Here is a 26,522-nt window from a genome sequence, read left to right as displayed (position 1 = left end):
AATGGACATAAAACCCTGAGAAACAAAGACAGATTTTAAAATGTGTCATTTCCGTATTGAAATGTATAAAACCAAAGTATTCCCTGAAATATCTTCGCTGTGTCCTAAATATAATCAAAATGTCACTAACAAATGACACTGACAGAACCAGGGAATTTAAATCCCTACAAACATCTTGCATGCAGTTAGTTTTCACTGAGTTATGTCCTGGAGGAGGCCTAAAGTCTCCCAGAAACATCAGCCTATCCCCAACATCTTCTTTGTTTTCTGGAGGAGGCCTAAAGTCTCCCAGAAACATCAGCCTATCCCCAACCTCTTCTTTATTTCCAAGGTAAGTAAACTTTGGTGGCTACTAAATGCTCAGGAGCAACATGGGGAAGAGGATAGTGGCACCAGGAAACTGGGTTGGGGAAGGGTTGCCACTGAAGTTCTCAAAACTCATTGAACAATTCTATTAAAATTGCACCTTTTGGCAGGGTGTGGTGGTTCATGCCTGTAATCGCAGCACTTGGGAGGCCGAGGCAGGTGGGATTGCTTGAGCTCACAGGTTCGAGACCAGCCTGAGCAAGAGCAAGACCCCATCTCTAAAAAATAGCCAGGTGTTGTGGCAGGTGCCTGTAATCCCAGCTACGTGGTAGGCTAAGGCAAGAGGATTGCTTGAACCCAAGAGTAGGAGGTCGCTGTGAGCTATGACACCACAGCACTCTACCCAGGGTGACCAAGTGAGACTCTGTCTCAAAAAATAAAAATAAAATAAAATAAAACTACACCTTTTATTTTATGGGCACTGGATAAAAAGACTACCAGAAAATAAAATGGTAATTATTTAGAACTGATAAAAAGTTTACAAAAATAGGCTCAGCGCCCATGGCTCAAGCGGCTAAGGCACCAGCCATATACACCTGAGCTGGCAGGTTCGAATCCAGCCCGGGTCTGCCAAACCACAATGACGGCTGCAACCAAAAAATAGCCGGGCCATGTGGTGGGCACCTGTAGTCCCAGCTACTTGGGAGGTGGAGAAAGGAGAATCGCTTGAGGCCAGGAGTTGGAGATTGCTGTGAGCTGTGATGCCACAGCACTCTACCCAGGGCAACAACTTGAGGCTCTGTCTCAAAAAAAAAAAAGTTCATAAAAATATTATTTCACAATCGATAAGAAAGATAATCAAGTGCTCGCTTCGGCAGCACATATACTAAAATTGGAACGATACAGAGAAGATTAGCATGGTGAAATCTACAACCCAGCTACAACTTAACAATAGGGGGAAGTGGGAAAGGGGGGGGGTGAGTAGAGGGAGGGGAATCGGTGGGATCACACCTGTGGTGCATATTACAGGGGTATTTGCGAAACTTGGTAAATGTAGAATGTAAATGTTTTGGCACAGTAACTGAGATAACGCCGGAAAGAATATGTTAACCACTGTGATAAAAATGTGTCAAATGGTTTATGAAGTGAGTATATGATGCCCCATAATCATATCATTGTATACAGTTATGATTTAATAAAAAAATTAAAAAAAAAAAAAGAAAGATAATCAACATGAAGGAACAAGAATCCATTAAGGATGAAGCAGGACCTGGTTACAGGAAGCAGGACCTGGTTACAGGAACCAGGTTTTGAAAGAGTGGGAAATTCATAGGAGGACAAAGAAACATTTCTTACACAAACATTAAGATATAAAGATGAAAAACATTTATTTACTTTCTCGAGAAGGAAAGAAAGAAAAAGAGAAAGAAGAAAATGGCAGAGCAAGAAGGAAGATGCAGGCAGTTTGAGAAAAAGCTGCTGTGGCATTTAAAAAGTCAGAACAGTTTTGTTATGTTGCTGTGAACTGACAACAGAAGTGGCTGCCAGGTGGCAGGGAATTGGGTTCTCCGTTTTTCTTTCCCCTGGAGGCAGGTCTGTCATTGGATGTGGTTTGGGGAGAAACTGAGGTAGACCCCTGGAGCAGGGAGCTCACGTCCTACTGTTCGCTCAGCTCTTCAAGGCTGAGTAAAGAAAACTCAGAGAGAGAACAAGTTAGCCTACAGGTGTTTTAATTAAACAAAACAAACGAGCCAGTTATGCTGTGAGTTTTCTCTCCAAAGGGTCTATTGCGTGCTGTGAATTTATTTCTCTTACTTTCTGTTTGTAGTTCATTTTCCTCTATTAGTAAGGCCTCCTTTCAGGCTTTTAGGCTGATAGTAAAGTGAATGAAACTTTTGGCCAATTGCCACAGGCAGGCTGGGACTTGTTGGCCTGTGAACACACCGCCAGCCACACTAAAGAAATAAGTAGGAAAATGAGTCAGTGGGAAACAGTAGCGATAAACAGAATGAGGCAACAAGAACTGTAAGGCGCATGTCCTTTATCATGGAGAACAAAGTTAGAATAACGGAGTGGACAGCTCACAGGAACTATCTGATTGATCCTGTCATAACTTGGAGTCCTGTTGTCCTCTCTCAGGGCCTGTGACGTGCCCTTGGCACAGAGATGCTAGCTGGAGCCCAGGGCCTGGCCCCTTCCTTTTCCGTGTGGCTTTGGCTCAGAGCCTCAGATTTGTCCTCTGCAAAATGGTGGGTTTGCAGACCCCACAGAATGCAGCTGGCGAGCCTCCCACTCTGAGCTCTCACTCTGGGAACCACTGAGGTGTATGTAGAGGGCTGAGAGACTGGGAGGCCCAACTCTGAGCAGGGGCAGTGGATGGGGCTCTGAGTCTGGTCACCTCCACCCAAACTTTCCATGGGCAGCCCGCTTCAACCTGGCCTCTCTGCCACCTGCTATGTGGGGCAGGGGTGGAGCAGTGGGGGTGGGGTTGGAAATGCTCAGCTCTCATACCATCCCTGCCTTCCAGAAATATATCTGAGCCCTGCCCCCACACCCACAAGCCCACTTCCCCTCAGCCCTAATTCCTATTCCAGAGTCTTGGGCCCAAGTGGGCAGTACTGGAGCTGGAGGGAGGGCCCACACCCTGTTCTTTTTCTGGTTTGGCTGGTGATGAGGTGCTAGGACACCCCACCCCAGAGTCACCCTCACCAACCTGCAAACTTGGTGGGAGGATGGCAGCAGTCTAAGAAGCAGCAACAAGAGCGATGGGAAGGAGAGAAACTGGACAGGAAAGCATGGTGACCAGAGTTAGAGGCTGGAGGGAGGTGGAGAGAGGGAGCGAGATTGAGATCCACAGACACAGAATACATAGGAGAGAAGCATCGAGCGATGGACAGAGGCAGAGACGCAGCACAGAGCTGCACAGCCTGTTCCTCTGGGCTCATGGCTTCCCCTTTGAGGCCTCAGCTTGCTCCTCTGCACAATGGGGTGCTCACCACTGCTCCTCCACCCTGCCAGGGGACTGTGGCATTCTTTGCATGTCCTAGGCAGTGGAGGGTCCCAGGAAAGGACCCTTCTTGTCACTGCTTTTCAACCCTGTTTACTGAGGCCCGACAGTGTGCCAGGCACACTTCAGGGACCAGGGATGCAACAGGGACACACCAGGCAGCTGCCCTGCCCCTCTGCCCCTCCTATGACTGCTGGCCCAGAGGTCATCATCCTATGACAGAGGCCTACACTGAGATTTCAGCAGACATCCTCAAGCCCTACCAGGAGGTTCTAGGCTGGCAGAAAAGGAGGGCTCTAGAGTTCCAGCCGCAGCTTGGCCTGTCAGGACCCAGCATGTCTCCCTATAAGGTGAGCAGAAGTGGCCTCCTCTCTGCCAGCAGCAGGGAGTCAGGGCTGGCTGGGAGTGCAGAGCCACCTCCTCTGATGTTTGTGTTGTTATTATTATTAATATCCAAATAATTACCAGCTCACAGGAGAGGAGCAGGGCACTGGGGACCTTCAGTGAGGGGAGGGCCAGGGTCCCAGGAAGAGGGTGGCACACCAGCTGGCCAGCCTTGCCCGGGGTCAGGGTCTGTGCCAGGTGTGGGTGGTGGGTGGGAAGGGGTGGTGAGTCATCAGGGCCCGCCCTGCCTGCCTGCCTTTATTAAAGTCCCCAGCAGTCTCCAGCACCATTGCCTATCCCTGTCTCAGCCATGTCGGTAAGCTCTGTGCTGCAGGGGCCCAGGCTGGGCCACATGGGCAGGGGGCTGGGGCCTGGCACAGGAATGCCTTGTCCACAGAGAAAGGGGCAGGGGTATGCTGTGTAGTTCTGGGCTCAGGCATCTGGGCTAACACACCGCATCCCGGAGGGTCCCCATCTCCCTCTTTGTGGCTTCCTCTTGGTCTCTCTCAACATTTTTCTGTCTTTTTCTTTGTTCCTCTCCCCACGTCTTTCCCTGTGTCTGTGTCCCTGTGTCTTTCCTTCCTGTGACCGCCCCTTTTCTCTTCCACTGCTTTCTGCTGGTGTGGGTCCTGGTCGGCTCCTCTGTGGGGTGATGATGGTCTTCCATCTCCCAGATTCAAGATGTCCCACACTCTGCTCTTACAGAACGTGCCCCACAAGACCACGCTGCCCGAGGGCATTCGCCCAGGTACAGTGCTCAGAATTCGAGGTTTCATCCCTGACCAGGCTGGCAGGTGAGACTCTGGCACCCAGGGAGAAGGGAAGAGGTCTTCAGACTCAGGTGACCTCAATTCATGCAGCCCAGACATGGGGGTCTTGGGCCATCACTGCCCACCAGTCTTGGAGTTCCCAGGCCAATCCTCACTTTCTGAAATCTGATGTGTTCCTTTCGTTGCCCCATGCCCTTGTAGCTCAGGTCCCCAAGACTCCCTAAGCGTGTAGAGTTCCAGGCCATTCTCAAGGTTCCTAGACACAGTCTTCTGACTTCCACGTCTGAGTCCCCCTAACTCTGGAGATGTGCCTTGAGTCCTGGAGACACCTTGCACGCTGGCAGGCCCTGCCACCCAATATTCTGGGAGGGACCTTTGGGCCTTCTGAATGACAGGGTGCTCTGACCACATTGGGGCCCCTGGGATTGTCCCTCATCCTGGGAACTGAGGGTTCCTTGGGAATTGGAACACCCTGGCCATCAGCAGCGCCACGCCTTGGCAGCTCCCAGATTCTGAAAACAGGGCACAGGAGCACAGTGACTTTGGTCTGGGTGGCTGTGTGCCAGGGGCCCCGAGAAACCGTGGGCTGCCTTGGGAACCTGGGCTCCCTAGCCATCAGCTCACGAGGCTTCCTTCTGTAGTGTGTGACGTCTTCGGGTCCCTGTCAAGGAGGGTGCTGTGGCTGTGGGCGACCCGGCCCACTGGCCCTTGACGGTGGTCTGGGCGCTTCCAGGTTTTACGTGAACCTGCTGTGCAGCGAGGAGCAGGGCGCAGATGCCGCCCTGCATTTCAACCCCCGGCTGGACGAGTCCGCAGTGGTCTTCAACAGCATGGAGCAGGGCACCTGGGGCCGGGAGGAGCGCGGGCCGGGGGCCCCCTTCCAGCGGGGACAACCCTTCGAGGTGCTGCTCATCGCCACCGAAGACGGCTTCAAGGTGCGTGTCTGCGACAGGGCGAGAGCCCCGGGTCCCAAGAGCACAGTGGTGTGAGTCCGGGGGCGACTGGCGATGGGCCCCGGAGATGGGGGGATGGGGGCGGCGCGGCTGAGGCGGGCAGGGCGGTCCCCACCGCGCCTCTCGCTCGCGCCTGCGCACCTACCACCGACAGCAGGGCTAGGACGCGGTGAGTAGGAGCTGAGTGCCCGCCGGGTGGCTCTCCTAGTGCTAACGCGTGGCCCTGCCTGTTCGTTCACGCCCGAGGTCTGGCTCTGCGCAGAGGTGGGGATGGGCTGGAGTGGAGTTCGCTCCCAGGAACTCGTCCTAGCTGGAATCGGTGGCCGCAGACCCTCCACCACCCAGACCTTCGGCGATTTTAAGGCTCTGTAGCTAGGCTCCAGTGGCGGGGTACTGGACGGCGAAATACTAATTCTGACATACTCCTCCCACATCTTCAAAAAGCTCCTTTTCATGTGCCAAGCAGTAAAGTCATTTGAAGTTGGAATGTACAGCCCCATTTTCCCAGTGGGGAAACCGAGGCCCAATGGCGTTAAGTGACCTCCCCAGGGTCATGCAGACCTCATCCCGCCCCTCGCCCGCAGGCCGTGGTCGGGGACGAGCAGTACCACCACTTCCGTCACCGGCTGCCACTGGCGCGCGTGCGCCTGGTGGAGATGGGCGGGGACGTGAAGCTGGAGTCTCTGAAGATCTTCTGAGAGGCTGCCGGGGGCCGGAGAGCCGGGGCCGGGGTCTTGAATAAAGCGTCAGTGTGTAGCGCTCCTGTGTCCGTGTCCGTTTTGCATAGATAAGAAAACTGAGGTTCAGAGAGGTGAAGACACTGACTGGGGGCCACACAGCGAATCCGTTGCCGAAGCGGGATTTGAACTGGCATGTACTTGGGACTGTTTCTACCCCGGAAGCCCTAGGAGGGTCGCCTTCTGGGGGGTCTGGGTGTCTCTAGGGCAAAGCGAGACGGTGGGAATGTGAGTGTGGCTGGTCTGCTGGGGTGTTGAGTCCTATGGAACTAAGAGTCCTAAGAGTCCTATGGAACGCCTGGGTTCCCCGCCGGGGAGTTGATGGACGCCAAATGAGTCCCAATTTTCTGGTCATTTGGTGCCCTACACCCACGAGGGAGGAGGGTATTTATAGGTCCTGGGTCCCTGTGTCCCCTCCTCCTCTTCCCCTTACCCCGGCCTGGGTGAGGAGCCTGGCGGGCGGTGCCGTGAAACCCCAAGGGCATCGCCTGGTTGGGGGCCTGGCGAGAGGGACACGCCCTGCACCCTTGGGACAGAAGCGATGGCTGCAGCAGCGGCTCCGCCCAGCGGTGGGAAGAGGGAGCCCCATTGTTACACGTCCTCTGGCCCTGCCCTTGGTGGTTATGACGGGAGGGGTATAATTTACAGGTTTCAGAGGGTCCCCGGAGGAGGTCCGGGAGCAGTGGGCGCCCCGACCCCGCACCTTGGGCGAAGCTCTCGGCAGCAGCTGCTGGTCTCAGGCGGAGATGGCGGAGGAGGCCCTGACCGCGACCTAAACCTGCACGTGGTTCTCGGGCCTTGCTTTCCTGGAACATTCCTTGGGAGCCACGCCTTGGTGGGGGATGCCCAGGGCCTTGGGCCTGTTTTCTAGGTGTGGTGTGTCCCACCCCCTGGCGGCCGTTGAAGACGTTGCCGCCTGGACCAAGGCGGGGGCTGTTTTAGCTTTGCCTGAATCTGATTGTGGATTCACGTGGAAGAGTACTAGGCCCGCGGAGGCCGGAACGTTTAATGCCCCCCATGTCCCTCCAGCTTGGCCATTCCTGCCTGTGCCTGGCCCTTAGTAGTGGATGGCTGTAAGGTGGGACCTCGGGCTCATAGTTGGTGACCCGAGGACGGCTGAATCCCCTAGTCCTCCAGGGCTCCTTTTGAACGCATCAATTTTTATTGTATCTGGCTGTCTCAAAAGCTTATAAATATTTTTTGTTGTTGTTGCAGGCTTTTGGGCCAGGGCTGGGCTCGAACCCCCCACCCTTGGCATATGGGGCCGGTGCCCTACTCCTTGAGACAAAGGCGCCGCCTAAAAAAAACCTTATAAATATTTTAAAATATCTTTTTTGGAAGAGCATGTATCTCCAGAAGAGTGCAGTGTGTCATGCTCGTAATCTCAGCACTTTGGGAGGCTAAGGTGGAAGGATTGCTTGTGCCGAGGAGTTAAGGCTGCCGCAGTCCAGCCGGGGTGACTAGTGGGATGTTGTCTCAAAAAGGACAAGGAGAACATCCTGCTGGGCAACCTTCAAAGTATATGCAGTGGGGGGCAATCTGTTTGGGACATCTTCCATTGTGCTGGAAGTTTTCCTATCTCCTGATACACTAATGCTCTATCGCTTCTACCTGCCTAAGATTAAAAATAAAATAAAAATAAATGCAACGGGGAAGTGAGACATTATTGGCCAAGAGATTACAATTGGTTGTGGTTTTTCAGCTGGAGGGAATGATCTATCTGCAAGCTAAAATAATATCCTAAAAGGGCCCAACGGCTGAATGGATCCCCTCTCCTTGCCCCAAGGAGCCTGGAAAAACCCTGAAACTAAATTCCAGGTGGTGAAAGGCAAGGAGGGGCCTTCTTGTAGCCTCCCCTTTGCAGTTTACATACAATTGACCAATGTTAATTTAATTTTATTTATTTATTTTTGAGACAGAGCCTCCAGCTGTTGCCCTGGGTAGGCGCTGTGGCATCACAGCTCACAGCAACCTCCAACTCCTGGGCTCAAGCGATTCTCCTGCCTCCACCTCCCAAGTAACTGGGACCACAGGCGCCCACCACAATGCCCGCTATTTTTTGGTTGCAGTTGTCATTGTTGTTTGGTGGGCCGGGCTGGATTCTAACCCGCCAGGTCAGGTGTATGTGGCTGGTGCCTTAGCCACTTGAGCCACAGGTGCCGAGCCGACCAATATTAATTTTAAAAGAGATAATAAAACTAACAAAACAGACTCGTGATAATAAGATACTAAATCATTAACAGGATCTAAGGCCAGCAAGACAAAGATTAAACCACACCTGCCAGCCATCAGTTTGCTTAATTGATTGCCTGAGTGGGTACCTTATGGATTGTCTCCTTACAAATAGATTTCCTTATCTTTTTTTTTTTTAATTGAGACACAGCCTGACTTTGTCACCCTCAGTAGAATGCCATGGCATCACAGCTCACAGCAACCTCAAACTCCTGGACTCAAACAATCCTCCTGCCTCAGTCTCCCTAGTAGTTGGGACTACAGGACCCCACCATAACCACGGACTATTTTTGTTTAGCAGGCCGGGGCTGGGATCAAACCTACCAGACCCAGAACATATGGCCCGTGCCCTAACCACTAAGCAAGGACATCCCTGAGATTTCCTTTTTTTTTTTTTGAGACAGAGTCTCACTTTATCACCCTTGGTAGATAACTCCTGGGTTTAGGCGATTCTCTTCCCTCAGCCTCCTGAGTAGTTGAGACTACAGGCGCCTGCCACAACGCCCGGCTATTTTTTTGTTGCAGTTTGGCCGGGGCTGGGTTTGAACCCACCACTCGGTATATGGGGCTGGTGGCCCTACTCCACTGAGCCACAGGCACTGCCCTTTTTTTTTTTTTTTGTTTGAGACAGAGTCTCACTTTCTCACCCTTGGTACAGTGGCATGGCATCACAGCTCACAGCAACCTCAAACTCTTGGGCTTAAGCGATTCTCTTGCCTCAGCTTCCCACGTAGCTGGGACTATAGGCGCCCAGCACAATGTCTGGGTATTTTTTGTTATTGTTGTAGTTGTCATTTTTGTTTGGCAGGTCCAGGCCAGGTTCGAACCCGTCAGCCCCCGTGTATGTGGCCAGTGCCTTAGCCACTGACTTACAGGTGCCGAGCCAGGCAAAGCTTTTTTTAAACACCAATTACAAATCAAAGAATCTTTGCACCTGTAAGCCCTGTTTGAGTTGCCCTGCCTTTTCAGGCCAGTTGAATCAATACACCTTCCATGTACTGATTTGATTTTACCTACAATTCCTGTCTCCATGAATGTATGAAGCCAAATTGTAAGCTGGCTGCCTAAGGTACATTTTCTCAAGACCTCTTGAGACTACACCTCTGAGCCATGGTCAAATATATTCAGACCAGGAATAAAACTCTTTAGGTTTAGATTATTTTAGATTATTAGATTATTTTACAGCATTTAGGGTTTCTTCTGGTGAACACATCCATGTTACTATCCTGATTTCAGACCTGTTGGCTGAGGGTGCATATGCGAGAGACTGCAGTTTGTGGAAACTTAAGTCAGAAAAACAGTCTGTAAGATGGAGTCTGAGAAGCTAAGCTAACGCTGCCCAGACTTCCCCACATACCTTCCTTGATTTTTTTTTTTTTTTTTTTGTGATTTTTGGCCGGAGCTGGGCTTGAACCTGCCACCTCTGGCATATGGGACCAGCGCCCTACCCCTTTGAGCCACAGGCGCCACCCCATACCTTCCTTGATTATCTAGTTAAGGTTTCACCATGATTATAAGAGGAGACTTATCTCAGGAGACTTAGGAAGTAGTCACACATAGACAATAGGGGTTGTGATACCGGGAAAGTAAAAGTTTTGATAACACAATGTTTTCCTTAATGATTCTCTTAGATATTTTGTTAAAGTGAAAATTACCTTTTTGTTGTTAATTTAATTTAATTTTTGGTTTTTGTTTTTTTGAGACAGAGTTTCACTCTGTGCACTGGGTAGAGTGCCGTGTCATCACAGCTCACATCAACCTCAAACTCTTGGGCTCAAGCAACACTCTTGCCTCTGCCTCCTGAGTAGCTGGGACTACAGGCGCTCCCCACAATGCCTGGCTAGTTTTTCTATTTTTAGTAGAGATGGGTCCTGCTCTTGTTCAGGTTGGTCTTCAACTCCTGAGCTCAGGTGATCCACCTGCCTTGGCCTCCCAGAGTGTTAGGATTACAGGCGTGAGCCACTTTGCACAGCAGAATCATCTGCAGATTTTAATAAAATCCTGATGCTCAAGTCCCACTACTGATTTACTAGGTTAAAATGTATGAAATTATTGCTCTTTAGCCACTTTTGACCTACAAAAATGGCAATACTATATGGTTTAACCTAATATTGATCTGGGTTGGAGATGGGTACCTGTCAATATGTCAATATGTATGTGTATATACATATAAATACTTATGTAAATATATACACACATGTGTATATATAAATATGTATGTATATGTGTGTATGTGTGTGTGTGTATATATATGTATATATATTAGAATCAGGGTCTCACTCTGTTGCTCAAGCTAGAATTACAGTGGCTTTATCACAGCTCAGTGCAACCTCAAGGGATCCTCCTGCCTCCTCCTCCCAAGCAGCTAGGACTATAGGTCTGTACCACCACACCCAGGTAGTTGTTTTAAGTTTTTGTAGATACAGGGTCTCTCTCTGTCACCCAGGCTGGTCTCAATCTCCTGGCCTCAGCAATCCTCCTGCCTCCCAAAGTTCTGGGGTTATAGTCAGGAGCCACCATGCATGCCTGATGTCAATATTTTCTGGGCTGGGGACATGGCTCACATCTGTAATCCTAGCATCCTGGGAGGCTGAGGTGAGTGGATTGCCGGAGCTCACAGGTTCGAGATTAGGCTGAACCAGAGCAACACCTTGTCTCTAAAAAAATAACTATGCAGGGCGGCGCCTGTGGCTCAGTGAGTAGGGCACCGGCCCCATATACCAAGGATAGTGGATTCAAACCTGGCCCTGGCCAAATTGCAACAAAAAAATAGCCGAGCGTTCTGGTGGGCGCCTGTAGTCCCAGCTACTTGGGAGGCTGAGCTAAGAGAATCGCCTAAGCCCAAGAGCTAGAGGTTGCTGTGAGCTATGATGTCACAGCACTCTACTACTGAGGTCGACAAAGTGAGACTCTGACTCTAAAAATAAATAAATAAATAAATAACTGTGCAATGTGGTGGATCACTTGAGCCCAAGAAGTTGAGGTTGCTGTGAGCTGTGACGCCACAGCACTCTACCAAGGGCTACAAAGTGAGACTGTCTCTCTCTATATATATACATTTTTTTTTTTTTTTTTGTAGAGACAGAGTCTCACTGTACCGCCCTCGGTAGAGTGCCGTGGCGTCACACGGCTCACAGCAACCTCTTAACTCTTGGGCTTACGCGATTCTCTTGCCTCAGCCTCCCGAGCAGCTGGGACTACAGGCGCCCGCCACAACGCCCGGCTATTTTTTGGTTGCAGTTTGGCCGGGGCTGGGTTTGAACCCGCCACCCTCGGCATATGGGGCTGGCGCCCTACTCACTGAGCCACAGGCGCCGCCCTATATATACATTTTTTAAAAAATTCCCTAATTGAGCCAGTGCGGGGGCCTTGAGGAGCCTGAGGCGCTGCAGCTGCGGAGAGAAAAGACAACGACAACCCTGCGCTCCGCAATCCAGTCGCCGCCATGGCAATGAGGCAGACACCGCTCACTTGCTCCAGCCACATGTGGTCCGTGGTTGATCAGGCCTTCAGTGGCATCACACCTTATGGGTATTTCTTTTTTTTTTTTTTTTTTTTGTAGAGACAGAGTCTCACTGTACCACCCTCGGGTAGAGTGCCGTGGCGTCACACGGCTCACAGCAATCTCTAACTCTTGGGCTTAGGCGATTCTCTTGCCTCAGCCTCCCAAGCAGCTGGGACTACAGGCGCCCGCCACAACGCCCGGCTATTTTTTGTTGCAGTTTGGCCGGGGCTGGGTTTGAACCCGCCACCCTCGGCATATGGGGCCGGCGCCCTACTCACTGAGCCACAGGCGCCGCCCCCCTTATGGGTATTTCTTAATCAGTGCTTGCGAAGATGGTAAACCTATGCTATGCCAGGGAGATACAGGAGACTGGATTGGAACATTTTGGGGTCATAAAGGTGCTGTTTGGGGTGCACCACTGAATAAGGATGCCACCAAAGCAGCTACAGCAGCTGCAGATTTCACAGCCAAAGTGCGGGATGCTGTCTCAAGAGATGAATTGATGACCTTGGCTCATAAACACATTGTCAAGACTGTGGATTTCACACAGGATAGTAATTATTTGTTTACTGGGGGACAAGGTAAACTATTACGCATATATGATTTGAACAGACCTGAAGCAGAACCTAAGGAAATTAGTGGTCACACCTCTGGTATTAAAAAGGCTCTATGGTGCAGTGACGATAAACAGATTCTTTCAGCTGATGATAAAACTGTTCAACTTTGGGATCATGCTACTATGACAGAAGTGAAATCTCTAAATTTTAATGTCTGTTAGTAGTATGGAATATATTCCTGAGGGAGAGATTTTGGTTATAATTTATGGACGATCTATTGCTTTTCATAGTCCAGTAAGTTTGGACCCAATTAAATCCTTTGAGGCTCCCGCAACCATCAATTCTGCATCACTTCCTCCTGAGAAAGAATTTCTTGTTGCAGGTGGTGAAGACTTTATACTTTATAAGTATGATTATAATAGTGGAGAAGAATTAGAATCCTACAAAGGACACTTTGGTCCTATTCACTGTGTGAGATTTAGTCCTGATGGAGAGCTCTATGCCAGTGGTTCTGAAGATGGAACATTGAGATTATGGCAAACTGTGGTAGGAAAAACATATGGCCTCTGGAAATGTGTGCTTCCTGAAGAAGACAGTGGTGACTTGGCAAAGCCAAAGATTGGTTTTTCAGAGACAACAGAAGAAGAGCTAGAAGAAATTGCTTCAGAGAATTCAGATTCCATCTATTCTTCAACTCCTGAAGTTAAGGCCTGAGCATCAAGCATGTGCCACAGATAGTATACAACTTACGGACTAAAATAAGCAAGCAGAGAAAAGCATCAGCCTTCCAGAGTTACTCTCTGCTTAAGAAAAACACAAACATAAATAATGGGGAATATACGAATAGCTCCAATGTTGGAACAACTAACTTGGCGTTACCTGTAAGTGAAAACTCAAGAGTATCAGATGAACGCAGGTGGAGTTATGCTCTTGTATGATGGCCTGTTGTCTTTTTAAAAATGAATGTGTGCAAGCCAACATCCAATTTCTCTTATTACAGTTAGATTTCTTGTAGCTGTTTATGTTATTATGGAGAAGAAAAATATATTGACTTACTTTTCTGACTTTTCCATTAAAGCAGAATGCCTTTTTTTGTTGCTTTTTGCTTTAGTCATAAAGAAGAGGGAATACATGATAAAGTAACGGGTTTGATTTCTCTTTCATTGTACACTGCTGCTGAACATCTAATTGTTTTAAGTCGTCTAAATAAAATGCCTTTAAAAAAAATTCTCTAATTGATTATAATGTGCATCCAGGTTTGATAACTAACCTAGATAAATGATGAGCAAATGAGACAACAAACAGAAAAATGGATGAATGAACAAATCCATAAATAGACACCAATAAACCACAAACTGAACAAAACAAGAAGGTAAGTGATAAATGAACAAGTGGGTGAGTGAATGAATGAGTAAATACAAAAGTGAATGAATAAAGGAGGGAATGAATGGATGAATGAAAAAGTAAATAAGTCAGCCGAAGAGTGGCTTGATAAAGGATTGGTTCTGTAAACAGATGTAGAGATGAAGAGAAAAATGTGTGAATAATATTCCAGCCTGTGTTGAAAATGGATGAAGGGGGCGGCGCCTGTGGCTCAGTCGGTAAGGCGCCGGCCCCATATACCGAGGGTGGCGGGTTCAAACCCAGCCCTGGCCAAACTGCAACCAAAAAATAGCCGGGCGTTGTGGCGGGCGCCTGTAGTCCCAGCTGCTCGGGAGGCTGAGGCAAGAGAATCGCTTAAGCCCCAGGAGTTGGAGGTTGCTGTGAGCTGTGTGAGGCCACGGCACTCTACCGAGGGCCATAAAGTGAGACTCTGTCTCTACAAAAAAAAAAAAAAAAAAAAGAAAATGGATGAAGGGATAGATAATGAAGAGAAGAATGGTTAATCAGAAAGAGAGGGTGAAGAAATGGATGGATTTCTTCCTGGATGCAGGGATGAATGGCATATGGAGGACAATTGTACTTGATCTTAGCCAAAAGGCCAAGAAGCGATTAGAAGACAAATGGATGGATGGATGTGATGAAGGCAGGCAATTGTATGGACAAATAGAGTGAAGAAGAAATGAGTGGATGGATGAAAGTTGTCTGTAAGGATGGCTGAATGAATAGACAGGCAGGTGGCCTGGTAAATAAGTAAGTGGTTAGATGTTTAGATGGATGGAGAGAATGGTGGTTGGATGGATGGGTGGGTGGATGAATAAAGGGCTGAATGAATGAAGAGATGGACAAACAGCTGGATAGATGGAGCTAGATGGACTGGTGAGTAGATGATTGGTTGGATGTTTGAATGGATGGATAAATGTATAGTTGGATGGATGTTTGGAGAGATTGATGATGAAATGGCTCAGTAGATGGATAAAGAGTTGGATAAAAGGATGGTTGAGCAAACAGATTGGTTGATGAATGTTTAGATGGTTGGATGTTTGAATGATGAGTGGCTGGCTGGCTGGCTGGCTGGACTTTTGGTTGTTTGGATGTATGGAGGGATTGATGGATGTTGAGATGGATGAGTGGAGAGCTGGAGGCGTGAATGGATGGGACAATGGGCCATATGTAGGTTAAGTGTGTAGGCTGGGGAGCTACCCCAAACGGATTTTGATCCTGGTTCTGACATTTCCACGGTGCCTTCACTCGTGTGGGGATTGATGTGCAGAGCTACATCCCCTGAGGATCCTACCTTGAAGTTGATTATAAAGCTGGAGCAGAGAAGGTGGAGGAGTCAGATGGGAGTCCAGGGGCAGGTGTGGGGAATCGACACCTCAGCCCAACTTCCACAACCTGTTGCCTGCTGTGTGACTGGGCAATTTGGTGGTTTTGTTTTTTACTTCTTTCCTCATCTGTTACAGAGGAATGATAATAATAGTTCCTATCTCCTGGCATGGTGGTGAGGAGTGGGTGACCCCTCTTAAATCAGTACCTGGGGCATAACTACATTCAAGCTTATGAGAGGATGGATGGACAGATGACTGGATGGATGAAGGAACAGCACGTGATTGAACCAGGAAAGGAGCTGGAGAGGGAGAATGGAGACACGCACACCTGTGAGACAGCCGCAGGCATTTTATTAGGGGCTTAGAAGGGACTCCTAGGGAATCCTTCTGTTTCCTGATAGTTTTGGCCCTGGGAATAGATCAGATCTGGACATAGGACAAGGTGACATCACCCTGGATTTCCACCATATCCACCCTCTGGAAGGCAGAGAGTCGATGGGAAAAGTCAAAGAGATGTTGGCCATTGGCATAAACCTTGAAGCGATCTACGCCACAGCGAATGGACAGCTGCAGGGAGAGGGGAAGGCGTGAGGCCAGGGCAGGACCCAGGCTCCGCAGGGAGGTGGGGAATGAACCCATACTCACATCAAAGAACTGTCCAGGGCCAAATGGGTTGATGGGGATCTTCCTCTCCTCGGAGCCCCACGAGCCATTCAGAAAGCTGTTCCGAACCACGGCACCTTCACCCATGCGGGGATTGATGTGCAGAGCTATGTCCCCTGAGGATCCCACCTTGAAGTTGATTGCGAAGCTGGGCGCAGAGAAGGTGGGGAGTCAGACAGGAGTCAGGGCGGGGGCAGGGGATCGGTACTCAGCCCAGCTTCCACTACCTTTTGCCTGTTGGGAGCACGTAGCCCTTAATGATGATGGTTCTCCGGGCTGTGAGTCCCCCTTGCAGCCTCCCATAAAACGGCACAGGCTATGGGAAGAGAACAGAGGGTCCCATCCTCTCTCAGGTTAGCAGAAGCCAGACGCAGAGCAAATTTTCAAAGAAGGCCCACTCCTCCTGGGAAATGTTACCAACCCTGTCCCCTCCCGATCCCTGGCCACCCAGTCCCCAGTTCCCACCCCGGACGCCATCAGCCCACTGTAGAGCCAACCCTCGCAGAACCCCTGCCTCCCTTCAATCTGCCCTCCTTCAGGGTCCCCACCCCTGCAGGACACCATACCGGGTTGAAGGTCGGAGGTCCCTCCATGGTCTGTGAAGTGAGGAAGAAGTGATATTAATCGATAATAGTTGACAGTTGCTCTGGGGGTGGGTTAATCATAGTGGGGCTCCAATCCCTCCCACCTCTTCCTGCCCCAGTTCTCTCCCCTAGGTAGCCCCCAGCCCTCCCACTCACTGGCAGGCTGTTCAGCTGTTGATGGCAATGTCCGGGCCCCTGCTTGAGGGACGAAGGCAGGAAAGGTGAGAGGGGCTGAGGGACTTTTCCTCGGAGGGAAACCCATCACCCACCGGCAGGTACTTACAGGGAAGGGCGGGTTATGCATGGGTCTCTGTGGGCACAGAGAGAGACAGAGGTGATGAGTAGGACCCCAAATTCAGGACTGGCAGGTATTGAGTGCCTGCCCTGGGCCAGCCTGCTACCAGCATGCAGGGAAACTCTGGTGTCAAAGGGCAGCACTCAGGGGGACTGGCCATGTTTAGGGGTCACCAATGCCCAGTGAACCTCACCCCAAGACTTTAGGACAACCCTGGTCAATTCTGTCCTCTCTGGACCCACCCTGTGCTGTCTTCTGTGGTCCCCCAGCCTTGCTGTACCCGTGTGACTCAGCCCCTACAACAGTTGCCCCTCACTCTGCAAGGCCACACTGTGCAACCCATCTCTGCCGATCCCCTCAGGCCCTCAGTCTCTGCCAGCGTCTGCCTCTCAGGTTCTCTCTCTGTCTCTGCCTCACCTCGGCATAGGGGGTTCCTCTGCCTGGAACACATTTCGCCTCCCTCATTAACTTTGACTCTCTGTTTTCTCTCTTTCTCTTTCTTTTTCTTAGACAGAGTCTCACTTGTCACCCTTGGTAGAGTGCCCTGGTGTCACAGCTCACAGCTCACAGCAACCTCAAACACTGGGACTCAAGTGATTCTTTCATCTCAGCTTCCCAAATAGCTGGGACTACAGGCACCTTCCACAATACCCGGCTATTTTTAGAGGCGAGGTCTCGCTCTTGCTCAGGCTGATCTCAAACCTGTGAGCTCAGGCAATCCACCCGCCTCAGCCTCCCAGAGTGCTAGGATTACAGGTGTGAGCCACCGCACCTAGCCCCTCTCCGCTTTCTAATTAATTCCTTTCTGCCTTGACTTGTACTTTTTTTTTGAGACAGAGTTTTACTATATCCCCCTCTAGTTTTTAGAGACCAGGCCTTGCTCTTGCTGAGACTGGTCTAATTTGGTGCTGTGGTGTCCCAGCTCACAGCAACCTCAAACTCTTGGGCTCAAGCAATTCTCTTGTCTCAGCCTCCCGAGTAGCTGGGACTACAGCCACCTGCCACAATACCTGGCTATTTTTTGTTGCAGTTGTCATTGTTGTTTAGCTGGCCTGGGCCAGGTTCAAACCTACCAACTTTTGTATATGTGGCTGGCGCCATAACTACTGTGCTACGGGCGCCAAGCCTTGACTTCTACTTTTAGAAGGCCCTTTAAAAATAGTTTTATCGGTTTTTTTTTTTTTTTTTTAGAGACAGTCTCACTTTGTCACCCTCAGTGGAGTACCATGGCGTCAAGCTCACAGCAATTTCAAACTGTTGGGCTCAAGTGATCCTCTTGCCTCAGCCTCCTTAGTAGCTGGGACTACAGGCACTTGTCACAACGCCTGGCTAGTTTTTAGAGACCAGGTCTTGCTCTTGCTGAGACTGGGCTAACTCAGCTTGCACCTGAACTCAAGCAATCCACCTGCCTCGACCTCCTAGAGTGCTAGGATTACAGGTATGAGCATGACCATTACAGGTATGACCATGCGCACAGACAGGTTATGGTGCTTTTCCTTTCCAAAATGTATTGATGGCTGGGTGTGGTGGCTCATGCCTGTAATCCCAACAATCTGGGAAGCCAAAGTAGATGGATTGCTTGAACTCAGGAATTCGAGACCAACCTAAGCAAAAAATGAGAACCCATCTCTACTAAAAATAGAAAAACTAGCCAGCTTCATGGTCGGCACCTGTGTTCCCAGCTACTTAGCAGGCAAGAGGATCACTTGAGCCTAAGAGTTGTTTTTTCTTTTAGGGTACAGAGTCTCACTATGTCACACTTGGTAGAGTGCCGTAGCATCACTGCTCACAGCAACCTCAAACTCTTGGGTGTAAGCGATTCTCTTGCCTCAGCCTCCTTAGTAGCTGGGACTACAGGCACCCACTACAATGCCCAGCTATTTTTGGTTGCAGTTGTCATTGTTGTTTAGCAGGCCCGGGCTGGGCTTGAACCACCCCCAGCTTGGGTGTATGTGGCCGGTACCCTACTCACTGAGCTACCGGCACCGAGCTGAGCTTACGAGTTTGAGGTTGCTACAAGCTACGATGACACCACGGCACTCTACCCAGGGCAACAGAGACTATGTCTCCAAAAAAAATCCCGGAAAACAAAAAAAATTAAATTGACTCACTTCCTGACTCAGTTCACACACCTTGTCCTCCCAGAAGCCCTCCCTGACATCCTGACTAGGTCAAGTCCTTCCTTTAGACTCCCCCAAATCTCCTGAATATCCTCCATCCCACCCAAACTTCTCACACTCGAGGCTATCACTGTCTGATGACAAGTCTGTCTTCCCAGTAGACTGTGCTGGTCACCACGGGGCTCTTGGTGTCACTCAGCAGAGGCACTGGCACATACTTGGGAACTAAAGGAGCATGGCACTGAATTAAGAAAGGAAGCAAATAAGAAAGGGGACAAACATCACACACCTGATGTGGGGGGGGCTGGCCGCCAATGAAGTTGATTGACTGCAGCTGCAGGTCCCCATCTACCTGCAGGTGGGTGACCATCTGCAGGGGCAGCCGGTGCCCGTACTCATAGAAGGGAGTTCCATTCACTACCACCTGGAGGGCAGAGAGGGGAGGGCAGGACTCAGCAGGAAGCAAGGGACAGGGATCTTTCTGACTTGGGGGGTCAAAGTCACAGGAGTGAGCTGGGACAGCCCCTGGTCTCTACTGAAAATAGAAAAAACTGGCTAGGTGTTGTGTTGGGTGCTTGTAGTCCCAGCTACTCGGGAAGGTGAGGCACGACGATCACTTGAGCCCAAGGGTTTGAGGTTGCTATGGCTCAGTAGGTAAGGCGCTGGCCCCACATACCGAGGGTAGTAGGTTCAAACCCGGCCCTGGCCAAACTGCAACAAAAAATAGCTGGGTGGGCCCAGCTACTCGGGAGGCTGAGGCAAGAGAATCACCTAAGCCCAGGAGTTGGAGGTTGCTGTGAGCTGTGACGCCAGCACTCTACCGAGGGGGATAAAGTGAAACTCTGTCTCTAAAAAAAAAAAAAAAAAAAAAAATCAGCTCACAGATTGGAGGATGGGAGAGAATAGAAAGTTTAGTCTGGGCTTGGTGCCTGTAGCTTAGAGGCTAGGGCGCCAGCCACATACACTGGAGCTGGTGGTTTCAAACTTAGCCTGGGCCTGCCAAACAACAATGGCAATTACGACTAAAAAATAGCCGGGTGTTGTGGCGGGCGCCTGTAGTCCTAGCTACCAGGGAGGCTGAGACAAGAGAATTGCTTAAGCCCAAGAGTTTGAGGTTGCTGTGGGCTCCGACGCCATAGTACTCTACCCAGGGCAACATAGGTAAGACTCTGTCTCTTTTTTTTTTTGCAGTTTTTGGCCAGGGCTGGGTTTGAACCTGCCACCTCTGGCATATGGGGCCGGTGCCCTATATGAGCCACGGGCACCGCAGAGACGCTGTCTCAAAAAGAAAAAAAAAAAAAAAGAAAATTTAGTCTGGGGATGGAGATTGGGACAGAACCAAGTCTGAGGGCAGGCTTTAGCATCAAATGAGTTGAGTCTGAGGTCTAACTCTGATGTGTCCCAGCGGTGTGACCTCAGGTAAGTCACTTTACCTCTCTGAGCTTTTGTTTCCTCTGCTGTAAAATGGGGACTTGCTTATCTAGAATTGCTGGGAATGGGCGGCACCTGTGGTTCAAGGAGTAGGGTGCCGGTCCCATATGCCGGAGGTGGCGGGTTCAAACCCAGCCCCGGCCAAAAAAAAAAAAAAAAAAAAAAATTAGAATTGCTGGGCGGCGCCTGTGGCTCAAGGAGTAGGGCACCGGTCCCATATGCCGGAGGTGGCGGGTTCAAACCCAGCCCTGGCCAAAAAACCACAAAAAAAATTAGAATTGCTGGGAAGATGAACCTCAGCAAGGCTTGTCAAAACCACGTGGAAGTCTGGTGAAGAAGACCTTTGCCTTGTTACCACATGTCAGTGTCCTTCACGTTATCACAGTTCTATTCATAGTGCTGAGCAATGGGCATGGGGCTGAGAAGCAGCTCCCAGACCGACAGCTTCCCACTTGCTAAGCCCTGTGCATGGTGATACCAGTGTAACAGCTCCCTCAGGCAGAATGAGGGATTGTTCCCATTGTTCAGGAAAATAGAGGCTGCAGGAGGTAGAGTGAACAGCTAAAGGTCACACATTGAGGTAATGGCAAAGCCCTGACTCAAACCTGAGTCTGGTCAACCCCAAACCATGATGTTACCCTCTGGTGATGAGGATAGAAAACCAGTGCCTGTCCAAGGCCAAATGCAGCCCAGGTAAGTCCACCAACCACACAGTTCCCTCCAGGAGACCCCGCCTATGGATCACAGGCACAAGGATATTCACTGATGTTATTTACAGGGAGGACAGGGAGTGAGCTGGGACAGTCTCACAGTCAGGATCCTTGGAGTCCCCAGCTCAGAGGCCAAATCCGGGTCAAAAGTCAACTCGTGGGGTGGCGCCTGTTGCCAGCCACATACACCGGAACTGGCAGGAGCTGGTGGGTTCAAATCCAGGCCCAGCCTGCCAAACAATGACAACTACAACCAAAAAAGTGGTTGGGTGTTGTGGCGGGTGCCTGTAGTCCCAGCTACCCGGAAGGCTGAGGCAAGAGAATCGCTTGAGCCCAAGAGTTTGAGGTTGCTGTGACACCACGGCACTCTACCCAGGACGATAGCTCAAAAAAAAAAAGTCAACTCACAGACTGGCAGATGGCAGAGAATAGAAAGGGACACGTCAGAGAATCCTGCTCAGCTATCGGCAGCCACACAGCGGCTATGCCCCAATGAGGAAGAAGAGAAACAGAAGGTGACACACAGGGCTGTGTGTCACCTGCAGTAAAGGCACAAAGACCGATCCAGGCAGAGAGAAGCCGCGATCAAGACCCCCCTAGGTAGAGGGGACGGGGAGCACACCAGGGGCTTTGGGGCTGGACGTGATCTGTGTCTGGGCCGAGGTGCTAGTTGCAGGGGTGTGATCCCTTTGTGAAAAACTAATGATCTGGGTACCTGTGGCACATGCTTTTCTCTAGCTGGTTACACTTCAACAAAATATCTAAAAATACTTGCTTAGGGGTGGTGCCTGTGGCTCAAAGGAGTAGAGCGCTGGCCCCATCTGCCGGAGGTGGTGGGTTCAAACCCAGACACAGCCAAAAACTGCAAAAAAAAAAAAAAACTTGCTTAGTGCCAGTCATCACGTGGGGCCTCACCGGGACCCCTACTCAAACAAAGTGTAGAAAACAACAAACACTGTGACATTCAGGAGATAACTGGACTGGGACAGGACACATCATGACATTGATGAAGAACCTGTTCATTTGTAGGTGTGATAATGGCATTGTGACCATGTTTTTAGAAACAGAAATAGTTATAAATGAAATTAAGGGATGTCTGGGGGCGGCACCTGTGGCTCAAAGGGGTAGAGCGCCTGTCCCATATGCTAGAGGTGGCAGGTTCAAACCCAACCCGGGCCAAAAACCACACACACAAACACACACACACACACACACACACAAAGGGATGTCTGGGTTTTGCTTTGAAATTATTTTGGGAGAGGAAGTGTGAAGTAGAGATGAAAGGGGAGGGACCTTGGGGTGACAACTATCGGATGGTGCCACGACATGGGCTCATTGTGCTTGTTGCAGCCTTTTGTGTGTGTTCTGAGTTCTCTATGAGAAATTGCAAAAGTACGCATTTTTCCAGGACACAGAGAAACAGGATGATACACATGAAATGTAAGAACAACATTCCCAGGGCGGTGCCTGTGGCTCAGTGAGCAGGGTGCCGCCCCATATACCGAGGATGGCGGGTTCAAACACAGCCCCGGCCAAACTGCAACAACAACAACAAAAAATAGCCGGGCATTGTGGCAGGAGCCTATAGTCCCAGCTACTTGGGAGGCTGAGGCAGGAGAATCGCCTAAGCCCAGGAGTTGGAGGTTGTTGTGAGCTGTGTGACGCCACAGCACTCTACTGAGGGCAATAAAGTGAAACTGTCTCTAAAAAAAAAAAAGAACAACATTCCCTGTGAGTGGAATGGGAATGAGGAAAAGAGATATAAGAGGATTTCTTTTTTTTTTTGAGACAGAGTCTCTCTATGTTGCCCTCAGTAGAGTGCTGTGGTGTCACAGCTCACAGCAACCTCAAACTCTTGGGCTTAAGTGATTCTCTTGCCTCAGCCTCCCAAGCAGCTGCCACCCCTTTGTTAGCCCCACAACGCCCAGCTATTTTTGGGTTGCAGTTGTCATTGTTGCTTAGCAGGTCTGGGCCGGGCTCCAACCTGCCAGCCTCAATGTATGTGGCCGACCCGCCCTACTCACTGAGGTATGGGCGCCGAGCCAAAAAGAGGATTTTTTTTTTTTTTTTTTTGTAGAGACAGAGTCTCACTTCATGGCCTTCAGTAGAGTGCCATGGCCTCACACAGCTCACAGCAACCTCCAACTCCTGGGCTTAAGCGATTCTCTTGCCTCAGCCTCCCGAGTAGCTGGGACTATAGGCACCCGCCACAACGCCTGGCTATTTTTTTTTTTTTGGTTGCAGTTTGGCCAGGGCAGGGTTTGAACCCACCACCCTCGGTATATGGGGCCGGCGCCCTACCAACTGAGCCACAGGCGCCGCCCAAAAAAGAGGATTTTTTTTTGTAATAGGAAAGGAGGAAAAGAAAAAAAATGTACAGTAGAGAAAAGGGAAGAAAAAGGGAGAGAAAAAAGAAAAGGAATGGAGAAAAAAGGAGATAAGGAAGGGAGGGAAGGAGGGGAGGAAGGCAGGGAGGCCGCCTGGGCTCAGACCTTGTAGTGCTCAGCCATGACCATGAACACCAGCTCAAAGGCAGCGCCCTTGTGGAAGGGCATGCTTCTTTTCCTCTCCTCGCTGCCCCACTTGCCGCCCTGCATCGTGTTGAAGACCACTTTGTCCCAGCCATCAAAGCGGGGATTGAAGTGGAAGGCGATGTCTGCCCCTGGGTCCTGCCCGACCAGGAAGTTCACGAAGAACCTGGAGGGACAGGTAGTGCTCGTTCCCCTGTGTCCCCTCGGGAAGCCCTCTCCTGCCCACTTCGTCCCAGGGCCCCCTGACCTGGACCTCAGCACCAGCTCTGTGGGGCAAACCTGGCACTGCTGACCCCAGCAAAGAGGGGAGGTCATGCCCCTGAATTCCAGAGGCAGATTCCCACTGCCAGGCCTTTGCTAGCACCTTTCCTTCTCAGATCACCTCCTCCCAACCTGTCCTCAGCTGCAGATGACAGCTGATCCATGTCTACCATGGGCCAGGCCTTGTCCTATGCACTTGGCTCCCTACCTGGTTCCCAAAGGCCACGCCCCTCCTGCGGCAGGAGGGCCCCTGCGAACACTGAGCATACTTTGCACATCCTGTCACACCAACTTCCTTGAAGTTGCCCCAGTGGGAAGACACAGGGCTGTCTCAGGGCCTCTGCACTGGCTGCTCCTCCTGCCTGGAGAGCCCTTCCCTCAGCTGTCTCCAAGACGCTTTCCTTTACCTCCCTCAGGTCTTTTCTGAAATGTTTTCTTCCCAGGGAGGCCTTCTCTGGCCACCCTATTTAAGGGGACAATGCTACTCTTGTCCCCACATACACTCCCCTTCTCCCCTCCTTTCTATTTTTCTCCATAATGCTTATCATGATCAGACATGTTATATATTTAACATATTTATTTCTGGGCGGCGCCTGTGGCTCAGTGAGTAGGGCGCCGGCCCCATATGCCAAGGGTGGCGGGTTCAAACCCAGCCCCGGCCAAACTGCAACAAAAAAATAGCCGGGCGTTGTGGCGGGCGCCTGTAGTCCCAGCTGCTCGGGAGGCTGAGGCAAGAGAATCGCTTAAGCCCAAGAGTTAGAGGTTGCTGTGAGCCGTGTGACGCCACGGCACTCTACCCAAGGGCGGTACAGTGAGACTCTGTCTCTACAAAAAAAAAAAAAAAAAAACATATTTATTTCTTTATTTTTGACTTTTTTTGAGACAGAGTCTCACTCTGTCGCCTTGGGTTGACTGCCATGGTGTCATAGCTCACAGCAACCTTAAACCCTTGGGCTCAAGCTATCCTCTTGCCTCAGCCTCCGAAGTACCTGGAACTACAGGCTCCCACCACAACACGTGACTAGTTTTTCTATTTTTGGTAGAGATGAGGTCTTGCTCTTGCTCAGGCTGGTCTTGAACTCCTGAGCTCAAGCAATCCACCCTCCTGGGCCACCCGGAGTGCTGGGATTACAGGTGTGAGCCACTGTACCTGGCCCAATTTATTTATTTTTTAATCTATCTCCTCTACTAGGATGTTGGTTCACTGCTCCATCCCCAGCACAGAGCAGATGCTCAAGGAAAAATAAACAATGAGTAAAGAAACAACAATTCTATGAGATCAGTTCAGTTATAATCACCATAGTAGGGCCCTAAAAAAACAAGACTTCAGGGTGGCACCTGTGGTTCAAAGGATTAGGGCCCCGACCCCATATACTGGAGGTGGCAGGTTCAAACCTGGCCCTGGCCAAAAACTGCAAAAACAAACAAACAAACAAAAAAAAAAAAAAAAACAAGACTTCAAGACTCATTATAGTATTTACTTTCCAGTTCTCAGTGTTTTTACACGTTGAATCCTCACAGTTCATTTTACAGACAAGAAGCGGGGCACAGAGGGGTTCAGTGGCTTTCCCACTACTCAGCTGGTGAGGGGCAGAGCCAGGGTTTGAACTCTGATTTCACGCTATTAGCCCCATTAGTTGCAGTGGCAGTCCAGTGTCCCAACTCCGGGGTCACCTCTCCTAGTGAGCCCTCCCTGACTCCTCCCAGCCCCCAAGTCCCTTTCCTTATCTGGCCAGGGGTGGTCTTCAGCCATCAGGTGAGGTGGCAAAGAGGCGCCTCCACCCGTCAGAGTGAAGGAGGGCAGAGGCCCAGTGGCCAGCCTGAGGAGTCTTACCTCTTCATGTGCTCACTGGCCACTCCTTGGATGTACACGGACATTCCCACGCTGAGCCCACCGGGGATGGGCCTGTGGTATGGCAGCGTCTGTAGAAGGGGTATTGCGAGGGGCCTGAGGCCATTTGCCTATTGCAGCTTTGACCCCTCACCAACTGCCCACCCCCAGCCCTGTCCCTCAAGCATGTGAGAGGGGAGTAAGTGTCGGGATTAGGGTGAAGGTAAAGAGGGCCCAGAGCCTGTGGGTGAAAATAGCCTGAGCATCAGGCTGGAAGTAAATCAGAGTTGGCCCCAAAGGTCAGATGCAGTCTGAGGATCCCAGGAGAGGAAGACTAGGGTGTGGGATCAGGTGGGGCTAAGCCAGCATCTCACCGGGTTGTAGGTGGGCTGATAGCCTGGTGCAGGGACATAAGCCATCTTAAGAGGCTGAGCTGGTGACGCTTCCTGTGAGAAAAGCTGTAGGAGAGGGAAATGGTGGTAGATGGCAGGTGGTAGGTGGCTTTTATACTGGACGGTAAGGGAGTGGCTGGCAGGGGCGAGTCCTCAGGGTCCCTCTTCTGTGGCTCCCTGGCTCTTGACTTCTCACCTCCCTTCCTGTATCAACCTCACTGGTGAAAAATTCATCTGGGTCCCCTCCCCATGCCCTCTTCCAAAAAGGAAATGCTAGTGAACTTTGGCCCTGCCAGGGCCTTATCAGAGTCCATAAAACCCTGCCTGACTTCTGTTGGCAGAGGAAGGGTGAGACCAGGGAGGATAGGCAGGGCAGGGCAGGGCTGGGCCAAGCCACAGGAGTGGCCCAGGACAGGTGGGTAGTGGAAGCCGGGAGGAACTTCAAGTTCTTTTTTTATTTTTGGCCAGGGCTGGGTTTGAACCCACCACCTCCAGTATATGGGGCCAGCACCCTACTCCCTGAGCCACAGGTGCCACCTGAA

The 26,522-nt window shown here is 50.5% G+C and overlaps 2 protein-coding genes and 2 pseudogenes across 4 annotated transcripts; 3 read left to right on the top strand and 1 right to left on the bottom strand.

The window, feature by feature from the left end:
- Nucleotides 1–1,168: 1,168 nt before the first annotated feature.
- On the top strand, nt 1,169–1,227 carry LOC128597930 (uncharacterized; annotated as a pseudogene).
- A 2,756-nt stretch (nt 1,228–3,983) lies between these two features.
- Nucleotides 3,984–6,179, top strand: LOC128596063 (galectin-7-like). The gene is made up of 4 exons (XM_053605418.1): nt 3,984–4,013; nt 4,403–4,491; nt 5,201–5,402; nt 6,005–6,179. The coding sequence occupies exons 1-4, from the start codon at nt 4,008–4,010 to the stop codon at nt 6,116–6,118; spliced, it is 411 nt and encodes a 136-aa protein (XP_053461393.1). The 5' UTR covers nt 3,984–4,007; the 3' UTR covers nt 6,119–6,179.
- Nucleotides 6,180–12,333: 6,154 nt separating this feature from the next.
- LOC128596062 (serine-threonine kinase receptor-associated protein-like) lies at nt 12,334–13,587 on the top strand (annotated as a pseudogene). The gene has a single exon (XR_008383056.1). The product of XR_008383056.1 is annotated as a serine-threonine kinase receptor-associated protein-like (transcript).
- A 1,906-nt stretch (nt 13,588–15,493) lies between these two features.
- LGALS4 (galectin 4) lies at nt 15,494–26,193 on the bottom strand. Of its 2 annotated transcripts, none has more exons than XM_053605417.1 (10): nt 25,963–26,193; nt 25,592–25,680; nt 23,458–23,662; nt 19,114–19,248; nt 16,693–16,719; nt 16,566–16,604; nt 16,392–16,421; nt 16,053–16,141; nt 15,808–15,973; nt 15,494–15,729 (listed from the first exon to the last, which is right to left on the bottom strand). In XM_053605417.1, the coding sequence occupies exons 1-10, from the start codon at nt 26,005–26,007 to the stop codon at nt 15,583–15,585; spliced, it is 972 nt and encodes a 323-aa protein (XP_053461392.1). In that variant the 5' UTR covers nt 26,008–26,193; the 3' UTR covers nt 15,494–15,582. The 2 variants fall into 2 exon arrangements, with proteins under 2 accessions (XP_053461392.1, XP_053461391.1); XM_053605416.1 differs by having other exon boundaries at nt 16,566–16,607; nt 25,963–26,191.
- Between the last annotated feature and the right edge of the window lie 329 nt (nt 26,194–26,522).

The sequence above is a fragment of the Nycticebus coucang genome, chromosome 10, assembly GCF_027406575.1.
Source record: "Nycticebus coucang isolate mNycCou1 chromosome 10, mNycCou1.pri, whole genome shotgun sequence".
Classification (NCBI taxonomy): domain Eukaryota; kingdom Metazoa; phylum Chordata; class Mammalia; order Primates; family Lorisidae; genus Nycticebus; species Nycticebus coucang.
The sequence above is the reverse complement of the archived record's forward strand: the minus strand, read 5'-3'. Positions and strand labels throughout refer to the sequence as shown.